The sequence below is a fragment of the Xenopus laevis genome, chromosome 5L, assembly GCF_017654675.1.
Source record: "Xenopus laevis strain J_2021 chromosome 5L, Xenopus_laevis_v10.1, whole genome shotgun sequence".
NCBI classification, from domain to species: domain Eukaryota; kingdom Metazoa; phylum Chordata; class Amphibia; order Anura; family Pipidae; genus Xenopus; species Xenopus laevis.
The window spans coordinates 35,841,268-35,866,047 of record NC_054379.1 but is presented as its reverse complement, the minus strand read 5'-3'; the positions used below and the strand labels follow the sequence as shown (position 1 = coordinate 35,866,047).

At 40.0% G+C, this 24,780-nt stretch overlaps 1 protein-coding gene across 1 annotated transcript in view; it reads right to left on the bottom strand.

Annotated features, from left to right (window-relative positions):
- Positions 1-24,780, bottom strand: part of LOC108716607 (acyl-coenzyme A oxidase-like protein) — a 151,287-nt gene that overhangs the window by 96,261 nt on the left and 30,246 nt on the right. Inside the window, exons 7-10 of the mRNA XM_018262858.1 lie at positions 20,816-20,902; positions 19,093-19,165; positions 10,114-10,246; positions 9,287-9,321 (exon numbers count right to left, since the gene is read on the bottom strand). Of these exons, the coding sequence (XP_018118347.1) occupies positions 9,287-9,321; positions 10,114-10,246; positions 19,093-19,165; positions 20,816-20,902 (328 nt within the window). The remainder of the gene's footprint in view (positions 1-9,286; positions 9,322-10,113; positions 10,247-19,092; positions 19,166-20,815; positions 20,903-24,780) is intronic.

The following is a 24,780-nucleotide window of genomic DNA, read 5'->3' as shown; positions in this document are numbered from 1 at the left end:
ATTACAGTGAAAAAGGAAATCATTTTTAAAAAGTTGGATAACAGATTTCTGGATAACAGACCCCATACCTATATATTACCATGCAAAGCAATATAAAGGGGGTTATTTATTTAAGGTTGAGTTGTGTTTTTCCCGAAAAATTCAAGCTTTTCTAGGGTAGTTTCACTAAAAACTAATTTTTCGTGATTAAAAAAAAAATAACAAGGTCCTTTGAACAATTTGAAGATATTTTTTGCCTTCGTGATTTTTGTTTTTTAACTGTGGTTTTCGCTGGAAAACTCAATCAATTTGAGGTATTCCAGAATTTGTAGCCTATAACTCGGTTAATTCGAGGTATTCAAGTTTTCTCCCCAGATTGCATTCAATCAAGTTTTTTACATTCGGGTTTTTTCATAAATAAGCAAACATTCGAGTTGGGAGTTTATTCGAGGTAGGAAAAAAAACTCACAAACCTCACAAACTTTAACACAATATTGGAGCAACCTGTCCCTTTGTTAGACAGGGACTGAAAGGCATGCTCACTAATTCAGAGACCGTCTTTTCCCCAAACTCTGTAATTACTATAGAAATTAATGGATATTCTCTACTTCTGAAAAGGTGAGCAGAATTGTCGGCAAGTGCATTGTAGAAGACTGGATGTTTGTAAACTACATGGCCTGCAAAGGTTATCGACACAATGTTCAGGATTACAGATTTGATAGACGATGCACCTGGGACAGGTCTGCACAATTTTAAAAATGCAAATAAAGTTCCATCTACTTGTGACCCTCAGACACTTGTTAATGTTACAATACAGCATATGTTACATAAGAGACTGTATTTGTTATATACACACCACAGAGCCTGCACCTGTTGCACATCTGCTCTAGATGTTAAAGTGAGATTGGGTTCAGTCTGCAAAGTTCAAGGTAAGAGCTAGTTCAAGCCGTGAAAGCTGGGTTTATTTGGTTGATAAAATTACCCACCCTGTGTTGCTTAACATGTGGCACAGACATATTAAAACATATTGTAATATATTATAAGTGCTTATGCATAAAATGTAATTTATTTTGATGATTTGGATCAATGGACAATATAAGCGCATCCATAAAGACAGAACTAACACATTGAAAAAATTATCATATTTGAAAAGAAATATAAAACCTCAGATCTTGTCCCTAATATAAATGAGAAGAAAAGAAAGAAAGACCCGTGTTGCTTTAAAAAATGCTGACGACAATATAAACAAAAAGTAGATTTCTGGGAAGATTTACCGAATTTACGTGAATTTTTTTTACTCTAATTCAAATATACTAACGAGTGATGGGCGAATTTATTCGCAATTCACGTGATTTGCCTCCGGCGAATAAATTCACAAAATGCCTGTGAAAAAATGGACGCCGGCGTCTGTCTTTTGGATGCCGGTGCATTTTCACCACAAAAACAGTTCAGCGAATTTTTCGCCGTTTCACGAATTTCGCTAATTTTTCGGCAAAGCGAAACGGTGCAAATTCGCCCATCACTAATACTAACAACTCGAATGGGAGGTTATTTAAGAAAAAATGTCAACATCTAATATCAAATAGTCCCGACCCGAAAATTCGAATCAAATTTGAAATCGAGTTTTCCCTCTGAAAAAAACTTGAATGTCAGAAAGGCAATTAATATATTCAAATGGTTCAACAGACCTCTGCCATTGACTTGTAAATAAACTCTACAGGTTTTAAGTGGAGAATATTCGAATTAGAACTGTTTCCATGGTCGAGGTGTGATCAATCTCACATTCGAATTTAAATCTGAATTGGGGGATTAAAATTCGAATGTGTGAATTTTGACACCAAACTATTAGAAAATGCTAATCTGAATTTACTATTCGACCCTTCTGTCTCTTAATGTGACAAGTTTAAAAATGACTTGTGTCGAAGATGTATTTGGCCTTTTCTTCTATTTCCAAAATGAAATGTTTTTGTTTTCATGGATCACTGTACTGTTTTAACCATTGCTACTTCCCCTTTACTACCCCTGTTCTCAGGATTACTTGTTTAAATAGAGATAATGAGCTCTGTATAAACAAACACTTTCTTTCTTCAAGAAGCTGATTGTGTCTTCCTTACAGAAGGATTTCATTATACAATGGGATTATTTAGGAAATCTAAACTGATTAATTGCCTTTTCCATTATTGTTTGAAAGAATCAGAATGATTAGGGCTACAGATTTTTTAAATAAAAGAAAATAGTCAGAATATATGTTTAGCATAGGTTCTATTTATAGTGCTCATGTTGTATAGCCACATAGGTGTACACTGTCTCTTTAATTCTACATGCTGCAAGGCTGCTTAGTTCATATCACTGAATAGCTGCATCGAATCGGGTGTATCCTGCAGCATGATAGTTTTATAAAGTTGGTGCTATATAAATTTATGGGGGGGGGTGAATAATAGGCAGAGGTTTATTATTTTCAGTTGCAAGGCAGTAGTAACCACGGCTTCTGTGTTTTGTGCAATGAATCTGTCATAGACAATGATGGTGTATTTTGTGGATAAATTCCTGTTGGTATGGTCAGTTAGCGTAAAACTGAAAAAGGGCATATGTCAGTACTAGCCAACAAGTTTGTTACCATGTAATGTATCGGATGCCAGTGTTTAAATGTGTGATACAATCCTACTTTTAAATCAAAGCAAACATTCATTGAGGCATATATATATATATAATACACAAAAGCCATGAATATCCTGTAAATTATATCCTTATAAACGGTGAGTTCTGATGTCATCAGTTATAAACGGTGAGTTCTGATGTCATTTCTGTCACATGACTCATTGAAATTTGTGTATTATAATTAATAAAGTACCCCCTGTTGCAAAATATGAGGATATTATAAGTTACCTCGGAGTTCCATGACCTGTATAAAAACACTCGGTCTTCGGCCACGTGTTTTTATATGGTCATGAAACTCCTCGGTAACTTATAATATCCTTATATTTTACAAGAGGGGGTACTTTATTCACTATATATATATACTGTAAATGACTGTGTGGTTCACCTTTACATTACGGCTAATATAAGTGTTGCCCTGCACTGGTAAAACTGGTGTGTTTGCTTCAGAAACACGACTATTGTTTATATAAATGAGCTGCTATGTAGCAATGGGGCAGCCATTCAAAGGAGAAAGGCTCGGGTTACACAGCAGATAACAGATAAGTGCAAAGTGCTTTTTCTTATGACCAAATCAGTAAATTTTTGTCTCACCAGTCCAAAGCACTTTGTTCCAAAATGACTGTGGCTCGTCTAAATGAGCTTTTGCATACAACAAGCGACTCTGTTTGTGGCATGAGTGCAGCAAGGGCTTCTTTCTCATCACACTGCCATACAGATGTTATTTGTGCCAATTGCGCTGAATTCTAGAACGATGTACAGATAACACCATCTGCAGCAAAATGTTCTTGCAGGTCTTTGGAGGTGATGTTTGGGTTTGTAACCATTCTCACAATCCTCCGCATATCCCTCTCCTGTATTTTTCTTGGCCTGCCAGACCTGGGTTTTACAGCAACTGTGCCTGTGGCCTTCCATTTCCTGATTACGTTACTAACAGTTGAAACTGACAGTTTAAAACTCTGAGGTAGCATTTTGTTACCTTCCCCTAAACCATGATAGTGAAAAATCTTAGTTTTCAGATCATTTGAGAGTTGCTTTGAGGATCCCATGTTGTCACTCTTCAGAGGAGAGTCAAACAGAAGCACAACTTGCAATTGGCCACCTTAAAACGTTTTCTCATGATTGGACAGGACACACCTGCCTTATCCAACCAATTTGGTGTTGCCAGTAATCAGTATTGAGCAGTTACGTGCATTCAAATTAGCAAAGTTACAAGGGTACCCACATTTTTGCACAGCGAGTTTTCCACATTTGATTTAATTCCATACAACTGAATACTGCTTCACTAAAAATCTTTGTTCAGAAAACACCCCAGTACTCAGATGTTCTTGGGAAATGAAAGACATACCACTGTTATCTTGTTTGTTGAAAGTGGAGTAAATTATTTTGCAGGCTGAGAGGGGTTCCCAAACTTTTTCATATGACTGTACATAATATTTATATTTCCTGGTGTAGTAAATTGTTACTTTTGGACTCACTTATGAGATAATGTACCGTGTTCTTTTATAAAATATCAAGGTGAATTTAATGCCATTTTAGTCTGAGTCGGAAATTGTTCAGATAGAGCTGTGTTTACACTCTGCTCAATTTCCTGTACTTTTGCTTACTTACATTTGTGATTTTATAGCATGGCTGAACTGGTTTGAGATGAAAAGATTATTTATGTTGCATCTCACAAACTAGTGCGTAGTACTAAGAGGAAAACGTCACCCCTATAAATAAAGCCATAGTATTTGCCTCCTATGTTTTTGGTTTAAAGGAATTGTTCAGTATAAAAATACAAATTGAGTAAATAGGTAGACTGTGCAAAATATAAATGTGTTCAATATAGTTAGTTAGGCAAAAATGTAATCTATAAAGGCTGGAATGGCTGGATGTCTAACATAATAGCCAGAACACTACTTTCTGCTTTCAGCTCTCAGTAACCTGAGGGGGGGCACATGGGTCATAACTGACCTGCACGCTAAGCTTCAATTGCGAACTCACTGAACAGTTATGTCCCATGTGGCCACCCATACCCCACTGACTAACTCAGAGTTAAAGCGCTGCAAAGCAGGAAGTTGTGTTCTGCTCTGTGCATTAATAGTGTCAATTAGAGCTTTTTATTAATTTCTATATTCACGTGTGCATTTGCAGGGGTATACTACTCAGATACTGGAATATTAGTTTTCCCTTGGCATTTTGTCTAGAAGGATTTACATGTATGGGATGTATTAGCCAAAATATTCAGGGCCTTGGGTTTCTGGATAAGGGACCTTGCTGTCATTTACCTTGCAATACCTTAAAGGGGTGGTTCACCTGTAAGTTACCTTTTAGAATGTTATAGAATGCCCAATTCTAAGCAACTTTTCAGTTGGCCTCTATTATTTAATTTTTATAGGTTTTTTTTTTTAAAATATTTGCCTTTTTCTTCTGACTTTTTTTCAAGATTTCATATAGGGGTCACTGACCCCATCTTAAAAACAAATGCTCTGTAAGGCTACAAATGTTTTGTTATTGCTACTTTGTATTTGTTCTCATCTTTCTATTCAGGCCCTCTCCTATTCATATGCCAGTCTCTTATTCTAAGCAATGCATGGTTGCTACGGTGATTTGAACCCTAGAAACCAGATTGCTGAAATTGCAAACTAGAGAGCTTCCGATTAAAAAGCTAAATAACGCAAAAACTACAAATAAGAAATTACAACCAATTGCAAATTGCCTCCCACTCTCTACATAAGAAAAGTTATCCAATAGGATTGTTTTGCCACCAATATGGAGTCATACAGCTTAGTTACAATTAGGTACAAGGTACTGTTTTAGTAATAAAGAGAAAAAGGAAATATTAAACATAAAACAGAACTATTTTCTTGAAATGCATTCCAAAGGATGGCCTTCCAGTAATCCTGATATTTCGGCATTATGGGTTTCTGGATAGGAGATACCATACCTGTATTAGCAGAATCTTTTACCATCTGACCCCCCATTTCTGTCAAGGGAAGCCAATTTGGTAGCACATGTTTACACTCTGTAGAGGTATGTGTACTCCCTTGAACACAAGGAATGCTGTAAGCCAGGGATCCCCAACCTTTCAAACCCGTGTGCAACATTCAGAAGTAAAAGGAGTTGGGGAGCAACACTAGCATGAAAAATGTTCTTGAGGTGCCAAATAAGGGCTGTGATTGGCCATTTGGTAGCCCCTATGTGGATTGTCAACCTACATTGAGACTCTTTTTGGCATTACACCTTTTTATGCAGCCAAAACTTGCCTCCAAGCCTGGAATTCAAAAATAAGCATTTGCTTTGAGGCCACTGGGAGCAACATCCAAGGGGTTGGAGAGCAACATGTTGCTCATGAGCTACTGGTTGGGGATCACTAAGCCTTTAACGGTTTCATTAATTTACTTTCTTTAGAAAAGTTGCTAAACCATACATGGAGAAAAGTAGTAGGAAAATGGCACACAGTTGTTCTACAGGGCCTAAATACAGAAGCTTGTATTGTATATTGCTCAATACAATATTTCGGCAGAAACACAATGTGACAATGGTGCAATTTGCAAAGTACATTTTTTTCTGCTGTCAATTTCAAAGAAAACAGCCAAATGAAGAAACATCAGTCTAAAAGTTTGAATCTGGCACTAATTGAATAAACACCGTGATGACAAATGTTCAAGCAAAACCACACATTTGTTTTCTGTACAAAATATGTAGGCAGGCTGCTGGCACTATCTATACCACTTGAGAATCTCTCATTTTTTTTCTAAATACACCTACATGTCAGGAAGTCTATCCCCGGTGTGTAGGTGGCGGGGGCCTGTGAGGAAATACTGGGGTGATTCTGGGGATACCAAGTAACACCAAGGTGGTTTTCTCAGATAAAAAGACTGATGCGCAAGAAATGGAAATAAGAAAAAATAAGAAATAAGAAAAATCAGTCATATACAGGAAATTATTTATCTGTGGGCTGTGCACACCTACTCAAGTGCCATTATGCCTAACAAATACACAATGGCTGAGGAGCATGAATCTCTAATGTAACTCGTTTGCTACTAGTGATTCGGGTGGATTTCCTTTTAATTTACTTGTTTATTTTACAAAATCTACTCAATAATCACATAAACAGTTAAACCTGTGAAACACATTTTCACATACAGTAAATTATGCCCAGCTTTTAACCCATCCTGATGTGCATATAGTCATTTAAAATACCAACTGAAATGCTTTAATTTGTAAGGGTCAACATATTCTTGAATTTATTGAAAGGAAACTATACCCCCTTGTTGACATGAGCTTCTACATATGAATTTTTGTAGATAATGTGCAAAAATACTACCTGAACTGCCAAAAATAAATAAAAATACATACAGTATTTTTTTTTTCAGAGGAAATCATGAATGGAAAGCATAATAGTTTGCCTCTGTTCACAAGGACCAGCTCCTCACATCCTTAGACTTACAGTGTAATGTAGCCCCTTGCTCACCTTGTTCTGTTGTAAAGTGAAAGATTGAGTGTTTTGTAGTTTCTCTTCTTTCCAGAGAATCTGTGCATCATCCTCTATGGAAAGCAATGGGGCTTCAGGTCCCAGAATCCAGCTAGTGATTTGCACCTTTTCTACATAAGCCCATCTGAATGAGCTCATATCAAAAAGGGGGTATATTTTACACAGAATATGTCACCCTCATAATAAGACAACAGTGCTAGTGCCATAGATACATTTGATCTATGGCATATTCGCGTTTCCATGACAATATGCAGCACTAAAAGGATTCATACCTGATGCACATGTCAGTCAAATTGCCCAGGTGCTGGGGCAGCTTTTGTTTACATAGTCACGCTAACAATCAAAAAACAACTGAAGTGTGAGTCAGGTGTCCTGATAGCCAGAATACCTGTCCTACAACTCCCAGCAACCCAGTTCAGACCGCCATCAACAGTGCTGGTGATAGCTTAACACTAGTTCCCCATAGCTTAAAACATAAGCATACTTTCCTATTAGGAACACTTTGGTGATTCTGGTCACGCTGCAAGTTGGCACGAGACCATCCACTCGTCCACCTGGGCAATTTTATTGAATGTTTTTAAGGACACAGTCCAGCACTGACGTAGTTAACGCAGTGGGTTTTGTTTGGTTGTGGGAAGTGTGACACACTAAGGGTGTGTGTGGTTTTTAACCAATAAGTTATTAAAAGTTATGTTTTAAGCTATGGGGAACTAGTGTTAAGCTATCACCAGCACTGTTGATGGCGGTCTGAACTGGGTTGCTGGGAGTTGTAGGACAGGTATTCTGGCTATCAGGACACCTGACTCACACTTCAGTTGTTTTTTGATTGTGATATATTGTATTCAACCTTGCAGACCAGCTATCAAGTAAACATTGTTGTGTAGTGGATGTTAAATTGAACAATTGATAGTCACGCTCACCCCAACAGTGACATCAGCGAAGGGCGGACAGGTGCAGGTCTACAAATAGGAGAAACATAGAAGCCCGGGAGGGGTGTAGATTAGTCTAGTGTAGGTTGACATTTTTTCAACCCGCACATCACTAGTGTTGTTGTATGCATATGTGCCTGACCTAAAATCCAGCACCCATTAAGTTGTGCATCACGCAATACACAGATCCGGTCAATTCACTGACCAGCATTTGAGGGCATGGACTCGATATTATACAAATTCAAGTTTCTGACCCTGATCAGTAAGCCTTTATCGACTGTACTACATTTGTGAAGAAACCATATTAATGGTCAAATTTGGCCCTCCCCAATTAATTTAAAAACTTCCTAATAGATATCTGGCAGATCCTCACCCCATTAAGGTGGTCATACACGTAGAGATTGCCAAACGAGTGGATATGCCCACATTGAGATGGCCAATATCGGGCTGATCCCATTGTGGGCCCAGCAAGCCCGGATTTGTGGCAAGGCCACAAAGGCCCAGGTCTAGGGCAGCAGAATAATAGGGGCGGCAAGCCACCCAGCCGCCTACCGGGGAGCACTGCTCCCCATCACTCCGGTGCAGGCACGTATGTGGTGTATATGGGACCGCGCGGCCGGGCGCAAGGACCATGCAGCCTCTGGGCGCCCTCCCACTAAATACGGCCCAAGGCCCAATGATCGGATCATAATATAGGCAATACAGGTGTTCTGATTGCGGGACTGCATCAATAAACAGATGCGGCCACAATCCAACTGGATTTTTAACACTGCCCGATCGACATCTGGCCAACTGTCGGTCAGATATAGATCGGGGAAGCCTGTCGGAGGGCCCCATGCACGGGCCGATAAGCTGCCAACTCAGTCTGTTGGCAGCTTTTATTGACCCGTGTATGGCCAGCTTAACTCCGAAGCTAATCAATAACCAACTGAATCTGTAGGGGCTGAGTCTGCAACTAACATTCACAAATTCCCAAAAATTAGCTCTGCATCTTTAATGTCTGGGCAGCCAGGAACTATAGAGTAATAAACCCCTCACAAGAAGTCAGTAAGGGATACCCCTTATTTGGGCAGCAGAAAGCAGGCCAAGCATGAAAAAGGTTAAAGCAAGCATAAGTAGTAAATACAGCTGAATAATGTATCAATAATATATTTTCACGCACAGGTAAGCAAAACAGATGACCACTTTATTATATGGCCATTTTCTCTAAATATCATTTGCATAAACAATGAAGAGCCATTACCTGTGACTGTACCGAATGGCTATTGTCAGCCCAAGCTGCAAAAACAAAAATAAAAAAAAAGAGAGAAAACATTTTAAGTTAAGCATATGAGTTCCTAATTACACCAATAGGGTCATCGTTATATCTTACACATGTAAAGTATAACTCAGCATTGAGCTAATAAGGAAGGTGAGATCACTGATGACATTTGTGGGAGGATTGCAACAATTGCTTAGTATCATATTGCTCGCTATAGTCTGTGATAAGCATATGAAACTTGTACAGTGTAGGATTGGGGTGCCAGGGGCTCCCCAGAAAACTGTAGACTGCAGGACCACACTCCAAACTATTTTCCTTGTCTTACATTCTTCATTCTCTTTATCGCTTCTCCATACATAATATAATCTATTCTATTCACCATTTCTCCTCCTTGTTCTTACATAGAAATGTGGAATGGCTATGGTGGTAGGCATACAAGGCAAATACCTCTTCTCATGAAGCGCTCAATGGCGCAAAACGTGTCAGGAGGGAGTGGCTGACATGAGGTATGCAGACAGGGAGGAAGACACTGCCTTTGTGGTGTGATATGAGTGAATATTTATATTTTAATATTCATTATTGCACAACATTGTATTGTCGTGATTTTGCACTAATAAATGTTCGAAGCAATTTCGTGTTGGTAACTATTAAATAGATGTAAACACACTAAACATTCCATCACTATTAATCATTAGTTTTGTTGCTTCCATGCACGTACAGTATTGGCATTGCATTTCTTCCTGTGAAAGCATTATATTCAAATGAATCACATCCTGAGAACATTATTCCAAGAAAGAATTAAAACAAACCTTCATAGCACCCAAAGCTTGGAATGTTAGGGCTAATCTAGTTGGCGTAAGAGCTGCAAGCATAGCATTAAATCTGTCACTCTTGTTTTCAATGGGAGACCTGTATTTTCCATCTTGTGAAACTGAGCCAAACCTAGGGGAGGAGGAAATCAGGGTTTACACTGAGATTTGCAGGAGTATATGTATATTTTTTCAATAAGTCTCTGTATCTAAAGGCTCATAACTCTTACATGCATACTGTACATACTAACAGTGAATAGAATATTCTCAGAAAGATAAATGGATAGATAGATAGATAGATAGATAGATAGATAGATAGATAGATAGATAGATAGATAGATAGATAGAAGAGATAGATGGGATAAATATATATTTTATGACAAGTTTCTGTAACTAAATGCACATAAATCCTACATGCATACTGTACATATTACAGTGAATAGATTATTCTCAGAAAGACAGATGATAAATAGATAGATAGATAGATAGATAGAAGATAGATAGATAGATAGATAGATAGATAGATAGATAGATAGACAGACAGATAGATGAGAGATATATGGGCTAAACATATATTGTATGACTAGTCTCTGTAACTAAAGGCACATGCATACTATACATACTTACAGTGAATACAATATTCTCAGACAGACAGAGAGATGATCTAGTTGATTCTATTTCCAAGAAAGGACTATGAAATATACTAAGGTGCAATGTACATTTCGGGCTGTGTAATGGAGCCACTATAATTGTTCTGGGCATGTGCGGCTACACTGTGCATTATTTTCTGGGCAAACCTCTGCCACTTCGGAGAAGACAATAATTCCTCAGATTCAGACAGAATGAATCTGCTAAGATCACATAGAGGATTGGCACACTCAGAGGCAGGGACAGTGCAGGGTAAATCCCCTTAGGACTCTATTCACCAGAGCCAGACTTTTGCAAAAACACAAAAGAGAAAGCTATAAGAAAGAAGTTTGAAGTCATTTATAAAAATGTTTAGAGTAGCCATCAAGACTTTAAAGGGATACTGTCATGGGAAAACCTTTTTTTTTTCAAAATGAATCAGTTAATAGTGCTGCTTCAGCAGAATTCTGCACTGAAATCCATTTCTCAAAAGAGCAAACAGATTTTCTATATTCAATTTTAAAATATGACACGGGGCTAGACATATTGTCAATTTCCCAGCTGCCCCAAGTCAAGTGACCTGTGCTCTGATAAACTTCAATCACTCTTTACTGCTGTACTGCAAATTGGAGTGATATCACCCCCTCCCCCCCACAGCAGCCAAACAAAAGAACAATGGGAAGGTAACCAGATAACAGCTCCCTAACACAAAATAACAGCTGCCTGGTAGATCTGAGAACAACACTCAATAGTAAAAACCCATGTCCCACTGAGACACATTCAGTTACATTGAGAAGGAAAAACAGCAGCCTGCCAGAAAGCATTTCTCTCCTAAAGTGCAGGCACAAGTCACATGACCAGGGGCAGCTGGGAAATTGACAAAATGTCTAGCCCCATGTCAGATTTCAAAATTGAATATAAAAAAAATCTGTTTGCTCTATTGAGAAATGGATTTCAGTGCAGAAGTCTGCTGGAGCAGCACTATTAACTGATGCGTTTTGAAAAAAACATGCTTTCTGATGAAAGGTCTCTGTCTCCTTCAGCTGTTACCACAAACCCCAAAAGCTTTCAGACTTTGAATGGAAGATGCTGCTATTAGTCACTCATTTGTTGACTCATGTGTTTAGAAACTTATCAGAATCCCAGTCCTGATGATTATCTTTCTCATGTGGAGGCAGAAGCACCCACATGACTATTAAGCAATAAAATGCAAGTGGGGAAACTGAAGTACAACCTAATAAACTGGCATATGATAAAGTCATTTACTGTGAGCTTTTGGGGTAAACATTCGCTGACCCAGATATCCTTGAAAATATTGCTGGATGTCTGATACCTCTTAACAAAGAAACATCTCATAACAAGGAAATGTTGCAATGATTGTGCATGCTGGTCTTATCAGAACTACATTAATAAGCATTACCATATTTTCTAAAAAAAAATGTAAAATAACTGTTTTATGGAAAACCTTTGTTACTTAAAGGGGTTGTTCACCTTCAAATATTTTTTTCAGTTCAGTTGGTTTCAGATAGTTCACCAGAAATAAAGACTTTTTCCAACTACTTTCTATTTTCTATGTTTGACTTGTTTTCTAATATTGAAGTGAACAAATGCTCTGTAAAAGGAAAATGTATTTTTATTGCTACTTTTTATTACTCATCTTTCTAGTCAGGGCCTCTCATATTCATATTCCAGTCTCTCATTCAAATCAATGTGTGGTTACTAGTGTAATTTGGGCCCTAGCAACCATATTGCTGACATTGAAAACCAGAGAGCTGCTGAATAAAAATTAACCATGGGTCCAATAGCAAAAACAGGAAATTGTTTATACATACCGTAATTTCTGTTTCCTGGTCACTTCCATGGCAGCATTCACCCATGGGTTAATTCCCCCCTGCAGGCCAGCGGACAGGACCTCCCCCTACAATTTAAAAGTTCCACCTGTTCCTCCCTTCCCTCGTCTTCGTAATAAAGCTGTCCCCTATACCGGGTGGGAACTCCCCGGTGAATGCTGCCATGGAAGTGACCAGGAAACAGAAATTACGGTATGTATAAACAATTTCCTGTTTTCCCATAGTCACCCATGGTCAGCATTCACCCATGGGAAATACCCAAGCTTAAACAGAGGGCGGGGACACATATATATATTTAACAGAACTTTTAATTAGTAGAATGCACTACAGACTGTAAAACTTTCCTCCCAAATTTAGCTTCTTGGGAGGACAAAACATCCAGTTTGTAATGTCTAACAAATGTATTTAAAGATGACCATCTTGCCGACTTGCAGATGCTTTCTGGCGACTCTCTGGCTTGTGCCGCCCAGGAACTCGCCAACGCCCTGGTAGAGTGAGCCTTCAACCCTTTTGGGACACTCCTTCCTGCCACATTATATGCCTTAGCAATGGCCGCTACAATCCAGGAGCTAATTGTTCTCTTTGTAGGAGCTTGACCCTTCCTGTAACCATTCGGAATTATGAACAAATGTTCTGATTTTCTCCATTCCTTTGTTCTCTCCAGGTATATTTTTATGGCTCTTACTAAATCCAACGTATGCCAATTTCTTTCCTCTCTAGATGTAGGAACAGGAAAAAATGCAGGCAAGATGACCTCCAAATCCATATGGAATCTAGATATTACCTTCGGCAGGTATCCAAATGCAGGCCTCAACACAACTCTGTCTTCAAATATAATTGTGTTCGGCTCAGAAGCCGCCAGAGCTGCTATTTCTCCAACTCTGCAGGCTGATGTTACGGCCACCAGGAGAATCACTTTCAATGTCATATTCCACGCTGATGTTTCTTCCAAAGGCTCAAACGGAGCCTCAGTCAAGACCTTCAGGACTAAAGGCAGATCCCACGGTGGAAGACAATTTCTTTTCATAGGTCTAACTCTCACAAGGGCGTTAAAGAATCTTCTTACCAGCGATTCTTCTGCCCAATTCTTACCAGTCATTGCTGAAATTGCCGACACTTGTCCTCTCAATGTACTGCACTGCAATTTCATTTCATATCCTGAAAACAAAAATTCTACCACCACTGCCGGTGATGGTGACAACGGATTCTCCTCTTTCTTTGAAACAAAATCCGCAAACCTTTCCCACACTCTGTAGTATTGCTGGGAAGTGCTTTTCTTTCTTGACTTCAATAATAGGTTTATAACTTCATCTTTCAGAAGCAACTCTTTCAATGTTTCCCTCTCAATCGCCAAGCCATCAGACAGAGATGACTGCTTCCCTGAAACTGAATGGAGTTCTGTGACAGCCAGCCTGGGAAGCTCTGAATCTGCATCGGCTCTTCTATGGCCAGTTTCTGAAGCAGGGGAAACCATGGCCTCCTGGGCCAGAAAGGGATGATTGCAATGGCTTCTGCCTTGTCTTTCTTTATCTTCTTCAACACTCTCCATACCAAAGGACATGGAGGAAACACATAAATTAGGCCCTCCGACCAACTCTGTCTTAAGCCGTCCACTGCCTCTGCCTCCTTGCAGGGGAACCTTGCAAAAAATCGCTGACACTTCGTGTTCTGTCGGGACGCCATTACATCTATGGATGGATGACCCCATCTCTTCACCAACTTCTCGAAGATGTTCTGGTGTAGACTCCACTCTCCTTGGTCTAACACTGCTCGACTGAGGAAATCTGCTTTCCAATTCTCTTTGCCTGGAAGATGTATTGCAGTTAATCCTCCTAGCCAATTTTCTGCCCACTGGAACAGTGGTTCTACTTCTTTCAGCAGAGCCCCGCTTCTGGTGCCCCCTTGCTTCACTATATAGGCAACCGCCGTTGTATTGTCCGTCATTATTTTTACCTGCTTGTCCTTCAACAGGTGAGAAAAATGCATGAGAGCTTCTCTGATTGCTCTGAGCTCCAAAATATTTGATGGCACATTTTCTCCTATCCATGTGCCCTGTACCACTCTCTCTTCCATGTGGGCTCCCCATCCCACACTTGAGGCATCGGTGGTTAATACCACCCAGTCTGGTTCTTCTAGAGGAACTCCTCTCGCCAGATTCTCGTACTTGCACCACCATATTAGGGTCTTCTTGACCTCCTGTGGTACCGCCAGTCTCCTTCGTAAATGCAGATGGGGCTGGTTTACCTTCCTTAGAAGAAAGAACTGCAAGGGCCTTAAATGCCACTTCGCCCATTTCACAATCTGTATAGTTGCTGACATAACTCCCAACACCTTCAGGCAATCGTGCACAGTCACTGTTTTCCTTTTCCTGAAGTCTTCTATCAGATCGATTACTTTCCTTTGTCTGTCTAGTGGCAGACTGACCAGATCCCGATCTGTTTGAAATAAAGCCCCTAGATACTGTAGGGTCTGAGTGGGAACAAAGTTGCTTTTTTCCTGGTTTATTACCCAACCATGGATCTGCAAAAATTCCTTTACTCTGGAAGTTTGCACTTCGGCCTCTGCCCTCGAGTTTGCCACTACCAGAATGTCGTCGAGATAATGGTACACCGCCACACCTTCCTTCCTTAACTCGGCGATGAGTGTGACCACTACTTTTGTGAATACTCTTGGTGACTGGGCTAGGCCAAACGGCAGACATCTGAACTGCACATGTGTGTCTTCTATTGCAAATCTCAGATATTTTCTGTGCACCTGAGCTATGGGCACGTGAAAATAAGCATCTTTTAGATCTATGCTCGTCAGCCAGTCCCCAATTGAGACTACTTGCATTATGGATGTTAAGGATTCCATCTTGAACTTCCTTGTTTGCAGGAACTTGTTTAGATTCCTCATATCCAGCACCGGCCTCATTGCACCTGATGTCTTCTTTATTAGAAATAGTTTTGAATAAAACCCCGTGTGTCTTTCTTGAGGCATCACTGTTTCTATTGCTCCTGACATGAATAACTGACTCAAATAATCTTGAGCTACTTTTCTGTTTGAATCTGTTCCTTTGATCTTTGACTCTATGAAGAAGTCTTTTTTGGGTACTGTCTTGAATTCCAGGAGGAATCCTGATTCGATTACCCCTTGTACCCAAACATCTTGAATCGTTGTGGCCCAGACCTGCGAGAAATTGGCCAACCTGCCACCCACCATGGCCTGGACCTTGCCACCTTCATTGTTGGTTGGAAGTTGATGGGGTAGAAGAGAAAAACCCCGATCTCTTAGCTGCCCCTCTGTAACTTGGACGTCCTGATCGCCAAGACGTCTGCCTGGAATACTCTCTGCCCGGCTTATACTGTCTGGAAGTCTTGAAGGACTTGTCTTTAGCTTTGCCAAAATTTGAGTAAAAACGTGCCTTCTTGGGCTGATTTTCCTGCGGAAGGAACACACTCTTGCCTCCCGACACCTTCTTTATAATCGCATCAAGTTTCTCCCCAAACAGCATTTCTCCCTCAAAAGGCAACTGGCATAAATTAGCTTTTGAAGCTGTATCCGCTGCCCAGGATTTTAGCCACAGAGCTCTTCTGGCTGCTACTGATAATGCCATAGATCTTGCCGAGAAATGCACCATGTCCAGTGATGCTTCCGATATAAATTCTGTTGCCATTCTGCAATCGGACAACATCTCCAACAACTTTGGCCTCTTGACATTAGATGATATTGCTTCTCCAAGATCCGCCAACCATACCTTTAATGCCCTTGACACCGATGTCAGCGCCACCGCCGGTTTACAGGCTGCTCCGGCAGCCCCAAAGGCTTTTCTTAGATTAAACTCCATCTTCTTCTCCATCGGCTCTCTATAGACTGCTGCATCATCAACTGGAAGTGTAGTCTTCTTTGCAAGCCTCACCACAGCTGCATCCACCTTAGGCGGAGACTCCCAAGTCTTAGAATCTTGTTCATCAAAGGGGTACTTCTTATTGAATTTCCCTGCGGTTTGAGCCCTTTTTTCCGTCTTTTTCCATTCTGTTGTAATTATCTCTTTAATCGATGAATGCACTGGAAAATGTACTGATCTTTTCTTTGAAGATGGAAAAAGTCTGTCTGCAGTCGACAATTTTGTAGCTTCCGTAGGAAATGTCAAAGTATGCCTCACTGCCTTAATCAATGGGTCAATAATCGCTAAATCAAATGTCGATTCTTCCTCCGATTCTATTTCCCCTTCTTCTGACCCTGCCTGCGACAGGATGTCTGAATCAGCCGACAGTTCCTCTTCCGAAATATCCGACAAAAATTCTCCTTGTCTATGATGATGTCTTTGTCTCTTTCTGGAGCTTGACACTTCTTGGAATCCCTGTATCACCGCCTGTTTTATTACAGACGCTAGGGAATCAGCAAACAACTGGTTTTCTTGTGACAACGAAGTTCCAGGTTCTTGTTGCTTTTCTGCTGAAGCTGTCTTCTCCGGAGACTTGTCTTTTTTTGCATCTGTGGCAGGAAGGCTGCATATAAATAACAAATTGTTAGAATCTGAGCCTTACCCATGCTGAATCTCTCTGATTTATACATCACCTTTTCCCTTTAGGATGAGAGGTTTTCCCCGTACCAGGTTCCATAGGTAACTAGTCAAGAGAGAGTAAACAAACAATCAGCGCTTTCACTTAATCATGCAGAAGAAAGGAGCTTAGCTGATCTGCCACACATACCTGTTCTGCGTGCCTAATGCTCAGTCAAAATGATGGCAATCTGACACAAACAGGAAATGCATACCTCTTTAAATAACTGAGGCTGCCCTCTGCATAATCCATTTCATCCTAGGTAATAGCCATACCTGTATAACCCATGCTCAATACAGGTAAAAACGCTAACTTTCTTGGCGCCCATTCAGCGTCCTCACCATCCCTTGCAGACGCGCATTTCTGCCCTCTACCAAGATGGCCGCTCGAGCACTTCCGCCATGACGTCACTTCCGCCGCACTCAGCCGCACCGCAATCCGACGGCTGTGTACGCATCCTTGGCGTCTTTTCTCCTGAGGGCTGCGGACTTCTCCTAACCCGCGCTGCGGGAGGATCAGCCACCTAAGCTGCCAAATAGCAACGCTCCCTCCACATCCCCCTGACCCGCAGAACGGGAGGAGAGACATGGGCACGTAAGTAAGCCTCTGCTAACCCCCAAAGGGGGAGCTTTCAAGGCCCTCACCTTCCATCCTGAGATTCCACGTTCTCCCAGAACTAAACTCCTATCCCTGGCCCGGACAGGACAAAATAGACGAGGGAAGGGAGGAACAGGTGGAACTTTTAAATTGTAGGGGGAGGTCCTGTCCGCTGGCCTGCAGGGGGGAATTAACCCATGGGTGAATGCTGACCATGGGTGACTATGGGAAATATCTGTGCTCTTTAAACTGTTTCCTATGTACTGAAACTGCCACCTAGCAACTGCTGGGCCACTGTTACCATTGTTATCCCAGCATTGTTTTATTTCACACTAAAATCAAGCTCAAGGAATTGCTGCAACTTGTTAAAGAGAATTGTCCTTATCCTGGGTGAGACTAACCATTATTCTAACTTTTGTCCAGCTCTAATATAGCTACCATTCCATGTACTCTATGCCCCAGAGCACACGAAGGGTAAGGCCACACTGGGCGTTTTGGGGAGATTTGGTCGCCTGGCGACTAATCGCCTCGTCTTTGCGACGACCAATCTCCTCAAACGCCTTCCCTCACTCTGCACTGGCTTAAAATTAAAAATCGCCGGCGCTTATCACATGCAGCGATGCGTTGCTTCACGAGGAAACTTCGGGCGACTTCGGAAAATGAATTGCCGCATGTGATTAGCACCGGCGATTTTACATTTTAAGCCAGAGCAGAGTGAGGGAAGGCTTTTGGGGAGATTGGTCGCCACAAAGACGAGGCGATTAACTTCAGGCGACTTCGGAAAACAAAATCGCTGCATGTGATAAGCGCCAGCGATTTTTCATTTAAAGCCAGTGCAGAGTGAGGGAAGGCATTTGGGGAGATTGGTCGCCGCAAAGACGAGGCGATTAGTCGCCAGGCGACCAAATCTCCCCAAAGTGTGGCCTTACCCTAAAGATTTATGAAGTCTAAATGCTTGTATTTTATTTCCAGTCATTCAGCTGCAAAGACATTTCTCTCAACCACAGCATCAAACAGCCTATTAAATAAAGTCCACGAGTCTAGATTTACTGATAGCTATTATCAAGCAGAGCAGTTAATCAATGCAGGTTTATGATGATGCCAATCCACATCTCAATGCTTTGCAAGAGAAGCCATATTGTCATTGCTCTGGAGCCCTACACAACTAGAACAATTACTTCAAAACAAAAGAAACAGATACAAATCACAAATGAGATTTCATTCTAGTTCTAAATTTAGATATTAGAGCATTTCCTGACTGAATAGAGTTTGAAAGCAGTTGATTTCCTATAGCAAAAAGTTTCACTCAAAATAAAGGCCACAGTACTTTCACAATTGAAGGATAAATGTAATTTACTCACTTATCTAGAAGGTTTTCTCTTGGTATTCTAACATGATTGAATGTCAAAATCCCATTATCCACACCATGAAGGCCTTAAATGAAATAAGAGGATTTAATGTTACAAAACAACAAATAAGGTCAGATAAGTACATTATCTTAAGTACATGCTATGGACATTATTACAGTATTTATGGACATTTTGCATGTGTGATAAATTCAGGGGCAGTCTGAGAAGTCTGCAAATTCCTCCAGAATTCCCTTATATATCTGTGAAAAAATACATTTATATTTATAGCTGGAAGTTCAGGTAATGTTTATGCACCTTTTCTACATAAACCCGACTGAATGAGCTCATGGGTACATGGGGGTATATTTCCCCTTAAAGGGGTGGTTCACCTTTAACTTAACATTTAGTATGTTATAGAATGTCATAGAATGGCCAATTCTAAGTTTCAGTTGGTCTTCATTATTTTTTGTCGTTTTTTTTAAATATTTCCCTTTTTCTTCTGACTCTTTCCAGATTTCAAATGGGGGTCACTGGTCCATCTAAAAACAATTGCTATATCAGGCTAAAAACTTATTGTTATAGCTACTTTTTATTATTCATCTTTCTGTGCAGACCTCTCCTATTCATATTCCAGTCTCTTATTCTGATCAGCGTGTGGTTGCTAGGGAAATTACAAACTGGAGAGCTGTTGAATAAAAGCTAAATAACCCAAAAACCACAAATAATACAAAATGAAAACCAATTGCAAATTGTCTCAGAATATCACTCTACTAAAAGTTAACCCCTAGGTGAAAGCGCCCTTTAAAGAAGATGCTGCAAAAGTTGGCTCAACAAAAAATGTGGGGTCAGAAGAAAAGCTATGCATTTCAATACATATATATATATATACACACAAACAAGGGAAAGTTGTGCTCACCACTAATTTTTAAAACCATTAGGCGGGGTGCAATGAGGCTGTGACCACAAAATGTAGCTCCCACCCTTCCCAGCTATAGTCAGGTGATCCCACTGGTGTCTAATAAAAGCAGCTAGTAAGTTGCAGGTAAAACTTAGTCCCTTTGTAAAATGTATAACGAAACAATAGAATTCTTAATGAATCAGATGAAAATTGAGCATATGACTGGCCAGATATGGGATGACTTTGACGTAATTGGCCATCTTAAATATATTGCAATATATGGACAAACAATCCCTGTTTTGTTTAAAGGGTAAGGCATTTTTCAGTAGCAGTATGCACAAAATGTCTCTGTCTTAAATATATTGCTAATGGGTTGAGTGCAGAGGACTCTTGTATTTGTCTATATATATATATATATATATATATATATATATATATATATATATATAGACAAATACAAGAGTCCTCTGCACTCAACCCATTAGCAATGGATCAGCACACACTGTAATTTTTTCAAGGTCCCCAGGTGGGACCGAAACGTCGGATTAAAATGTGTTTTGTATGAAATAAACACTATTGCTTCACAAAATTACAGTGTGTGCTGATCCATCGTGTTATATACATGCCTGCCTTTGATCGTGCACTACTGGAAACATCGGTTTGAGTGCTGGTACTGTGGGACTCTATATATATATATATATATATATATATATATATATATATATATATATATATATATATTTTAAATATTGAATAATTAGGAAATCTATAATTGGTATGCCAATTGGTGTGCCAATACGAATGGGGCACGGCCAAGATCATCTTTTCATTTCTTACCTTCCTTGTGCATCATGTCAACTACTTCGACACCTGGATACATTTTCCCATTTTCATTACGTATAGGAACAATGAAACAGTGAGGCCCTATAAAACAAAAGCCCATGCCAAAATATGTTATTACTGTTTGTATTTAAAGATTCTGAAGACAATAATAAAATGTTGCTTCTTGAGGAAGTACGTAAAGTTTACTGTTACATACAGTTGCTATGTGTTAGTAAGAACAACACAGGGCACAAGGGTCATATTGTTAAATCATAATGATTTTTCAGCTGGTCGGCAATGTTGTACAAAGATGAGTCATGCTGCTTACCCCAGATATACTTTATTATTCAGAGATTACAATACATGTATGAATGGTATTTCCCTGGTTAATATGGCATCACTTAACAAGAGGGTAATTCCCGCCCCCACATCTGACTGGACAGAGCACGTCACACAGCAATCGAAAAAACTCCTCTTAGGCTATATTAACTGTTCCCCTTCCCCTTGCTCCTTGTCTTTTTCTCTCTGTCACGCATGACTGGATGAGCATTTTTATTTTTACTGCACACTAAGTGTTTTTATTCCTATTGGTTGTGTCTCTTTAAATATCAAGGGAACGCCTGGTGGCCTTTCACTAAGAGTACAGCTAAAGAGAATGGAAATACTGCGTAACTACCTTTGCCTGATGATTTGGTATGCAGTAAGGAGACTGTGGGTTGTCAGACCTGGTGGCTGATGTGCAGGTAAAAGTTGTTTGACACGGATCGCAACAGACCACTACTTCCGCAATTGGGCGCACAAGAGTGACATCATAAGCGGGGACAAGCATAAGGTACGCATGCAAGTCAGAAACAGCAGCAGCGTTGGCCTACACGGACAGCAGCGTGTCTAAAGAAACATTGCAGTTGGCGCAATTGGTAGGCATGCTTAAAAGAAAACCTGATTAAGTTTTACAAGATGTATGCTTATGGTTACTTCTCTCTTACAGACTAAGTGTTTGATGGAGTCTCGACATTCTCATAGCCCAGAGGCTATGTGCAGAGAGGATAGGAGGTGGGCAGTTTTTTTGCAGCAGATTTTTTAAAGAAAGAAGGAAAATAGAAGGAAAATATTATTTTTTTTTTTTTGGCTAGTGTGTCAGACACGCCTATGACTAAGCGCCGGAGGGTGGCAAACGCGTAAGGTGGGATATGTGAGGTAGTATGTACTGAATACTTTTTTAAATGTGATTATCAATAAATTATTTTTGTTTTTACTCTAAGAGGCCTTGGGACATATATCTTTTTTGATATAAAGCTTTTTGTAGTGTGTCTTCCCCAATAAGAACTAAAGAGAGGTCAAGATATGTGGCATGTGACAACCCACCAGCAAAACATTCAAAATTTTGCCAGGCTTGTACAAAGAAGCTTTCAGGAGAATCGTCTGCAGATTCAGTAGGCATTATGTCTTGGATTAAGGAGGCGGTGGCACAGGGAATAAAAGAAGCAGCAGTACCAAGTACTTTAAGGCAAACAAGAAAGAGAATCACACAAACGGAAAAGGTTTCCAGAGAAGAATCACCTGAAAGAGAATTATCAGTGGGTGAATTATCAGAAGACGAAGAAGAGGAATTTTCTGAGCAATTTGAAATGTTTGATTTTAATTTTGTGGAACCATTAATAAATGCAATGAGAGAGGAACTAAAACTGCCAGAAACACATGAAAGTCAACCCTCCATAAGTAATCCATTCAAGATGCTCAAGAGAGAAAGAGACACTTTTCCTCTGCATGAGACCATAAAAGATATAATTGTAAAGGAATGGGAGTAAGTAGATGCTAGATTCACTGTGCAGACTAAGATGCAGAGATTGTACCCATTTGCGGCAGATCAGGAAAGAATTTGGGAGAAACCACCGACGCAGCTATGACAAGATTGTCAAAGAGAACTGTGTTACCAGAAGATGATATATCATCTTTCGCCAATCCAATGGATAAAAAGATGGAAACTATTCTAAAGAAGAATTATTTAGCTACGGCAGCTGCATGTAGATCAGCCATAGCTTTAACTTCAGTATCACGTGCTATGCAGTCATGGATACATAATGTGGAAAGGTCACTAAAACATGGGATAGATCGAGAAAGTATTATTAAGTCATTGACAGAACTAAAGATGGCAGCGGATTTTATGGCGGATGCATCTATTGATTTAGTGAAGATATCATCTACAGCTTTAGCCTTATCAGTCTCAACACGGAGGGCGTTATGACTCAGATCATGGAGTGCAGACAAGGCATCAAAGATAAATTTGTGCAATATGCCATTTGAAGGTGATATGCTTTTTGGAGCAAAGCTGGAAGAATTAATAAAGAAGGTAACAGGGGGAAAGAGTGTCTTTTTGCCCCAAGATCGTAGACAAGTATTTTTGACTGAATCAACAACAGATAGACAAAGACAGTACTTTCAGGACAGGAGATCCTTTCGTGAACAAAGAACATACAGACCAGGCAGAGAATACCCACAGGCACAGGATTGGAGAAGAGGACAAAGTGCAACGGCAAGAGGATCCAGAAGATATTTCTGAAATGGAGGCAGCTCAGACCTTAAAGATCCCCAGAAGATTAGAGGAATATTCAGAGGTCTGGGCAAGGTAAATTTCGGATGTCTGGGTGATAGACACAATCAAGAGAGGATACTATTTAGAATTTGTAGAGATGCCAAGAAAGAACCATTTCGTTATATCACAGATTCCACACAACAGGGAAAGGAAGAAGATTCTACAAGATTATATACAACAATTAAAGGCACAGGGTGCAGTGACAGAGGTGCCGTATGCACAGAGAAAAACCGGGTTCTACTCACCAATATTCATGTTTAAGAAGAAGACAGGGGACTACAGGCCAGTGTTAGATCTAAGACGTCTGAATCAACATTTCATAATAAAGAAATTCAAGATGGTGTCATTATATACCATAATTCCAGAGGTTATGCCGGGAGATTGGATGCTATCGATAGATTTAAGAGACGCATATTTACACATACCAATTGCAATAACTCATCAGAGGTTTCTCTGGTTTACAGTGGGACACATACATCATTACCAGTTCACTTGTCTGGCAACATCACCAGGGGTGTTCTCAAAGATTCTGGTGACACTTATAGCAGAATTGAGAAGGAAAAAGATCAACATTTTTTATTACTTAGACGACATCCTTCTACTGGCAAGAGATCCTCACATTTTGATGAAACACAGAGATCAAGTAATTGCATTCCTACAAGATCATGGTTGGGTCATAAATATAGAAAAGAGCCAGTTGTCACTGTCCCAAGATTTGCCATATTTAGGAGCGAGATTTCAGACAGACAGAGGAATAGTGTCTATGACAGAAGACAAGAAACAGAAGATAAAGGAAAAGATCGAATGGATACAAGGAAGAACGAGTTGTTCGGAAAGACAGTTCATGAGTCTAATAGGATTATTGACTTCAGCAATACCGATGACTCAGTGGGCCAGATGGAACATGAGGATTCCACAAAGAGAATTTCTTTCACAGTGGGACACTTTAAAAAAGGATTGGGATCAAAAATTATTTATCTCAAGGGAGGTAAAGACAGCCTTAGAATGGTGGACAGATACCAATCACCTGGCAAGAGGAAGACTATTAGGAGATGTAAAATGGGAAGTGATGACTATGGATGCAAGGTTGGGGAGCAGTTTGGCAAGAGAAGACAACACAAGGACTTTGGTCTGCCAGGGACAGCATTTTACCAGCAAATGCAAGAGAGCTAAGAACAGTAGCATTGGCGTTAAGAAATTTTGGGCACTTGTTCAAAGACAGATCATTGCTAGTTCAGATGGACAATGTTGCAGCGATGTCCTACATAAAGAAACAGTTCGGAACAAGAAGTACACAATTAATGATAGAGATGGAACCAATCATGCAATGGGCTCAGAACAATCTAAGAGATCTATCAGTGGTATATTTACCAGGGAAGGAGAACAA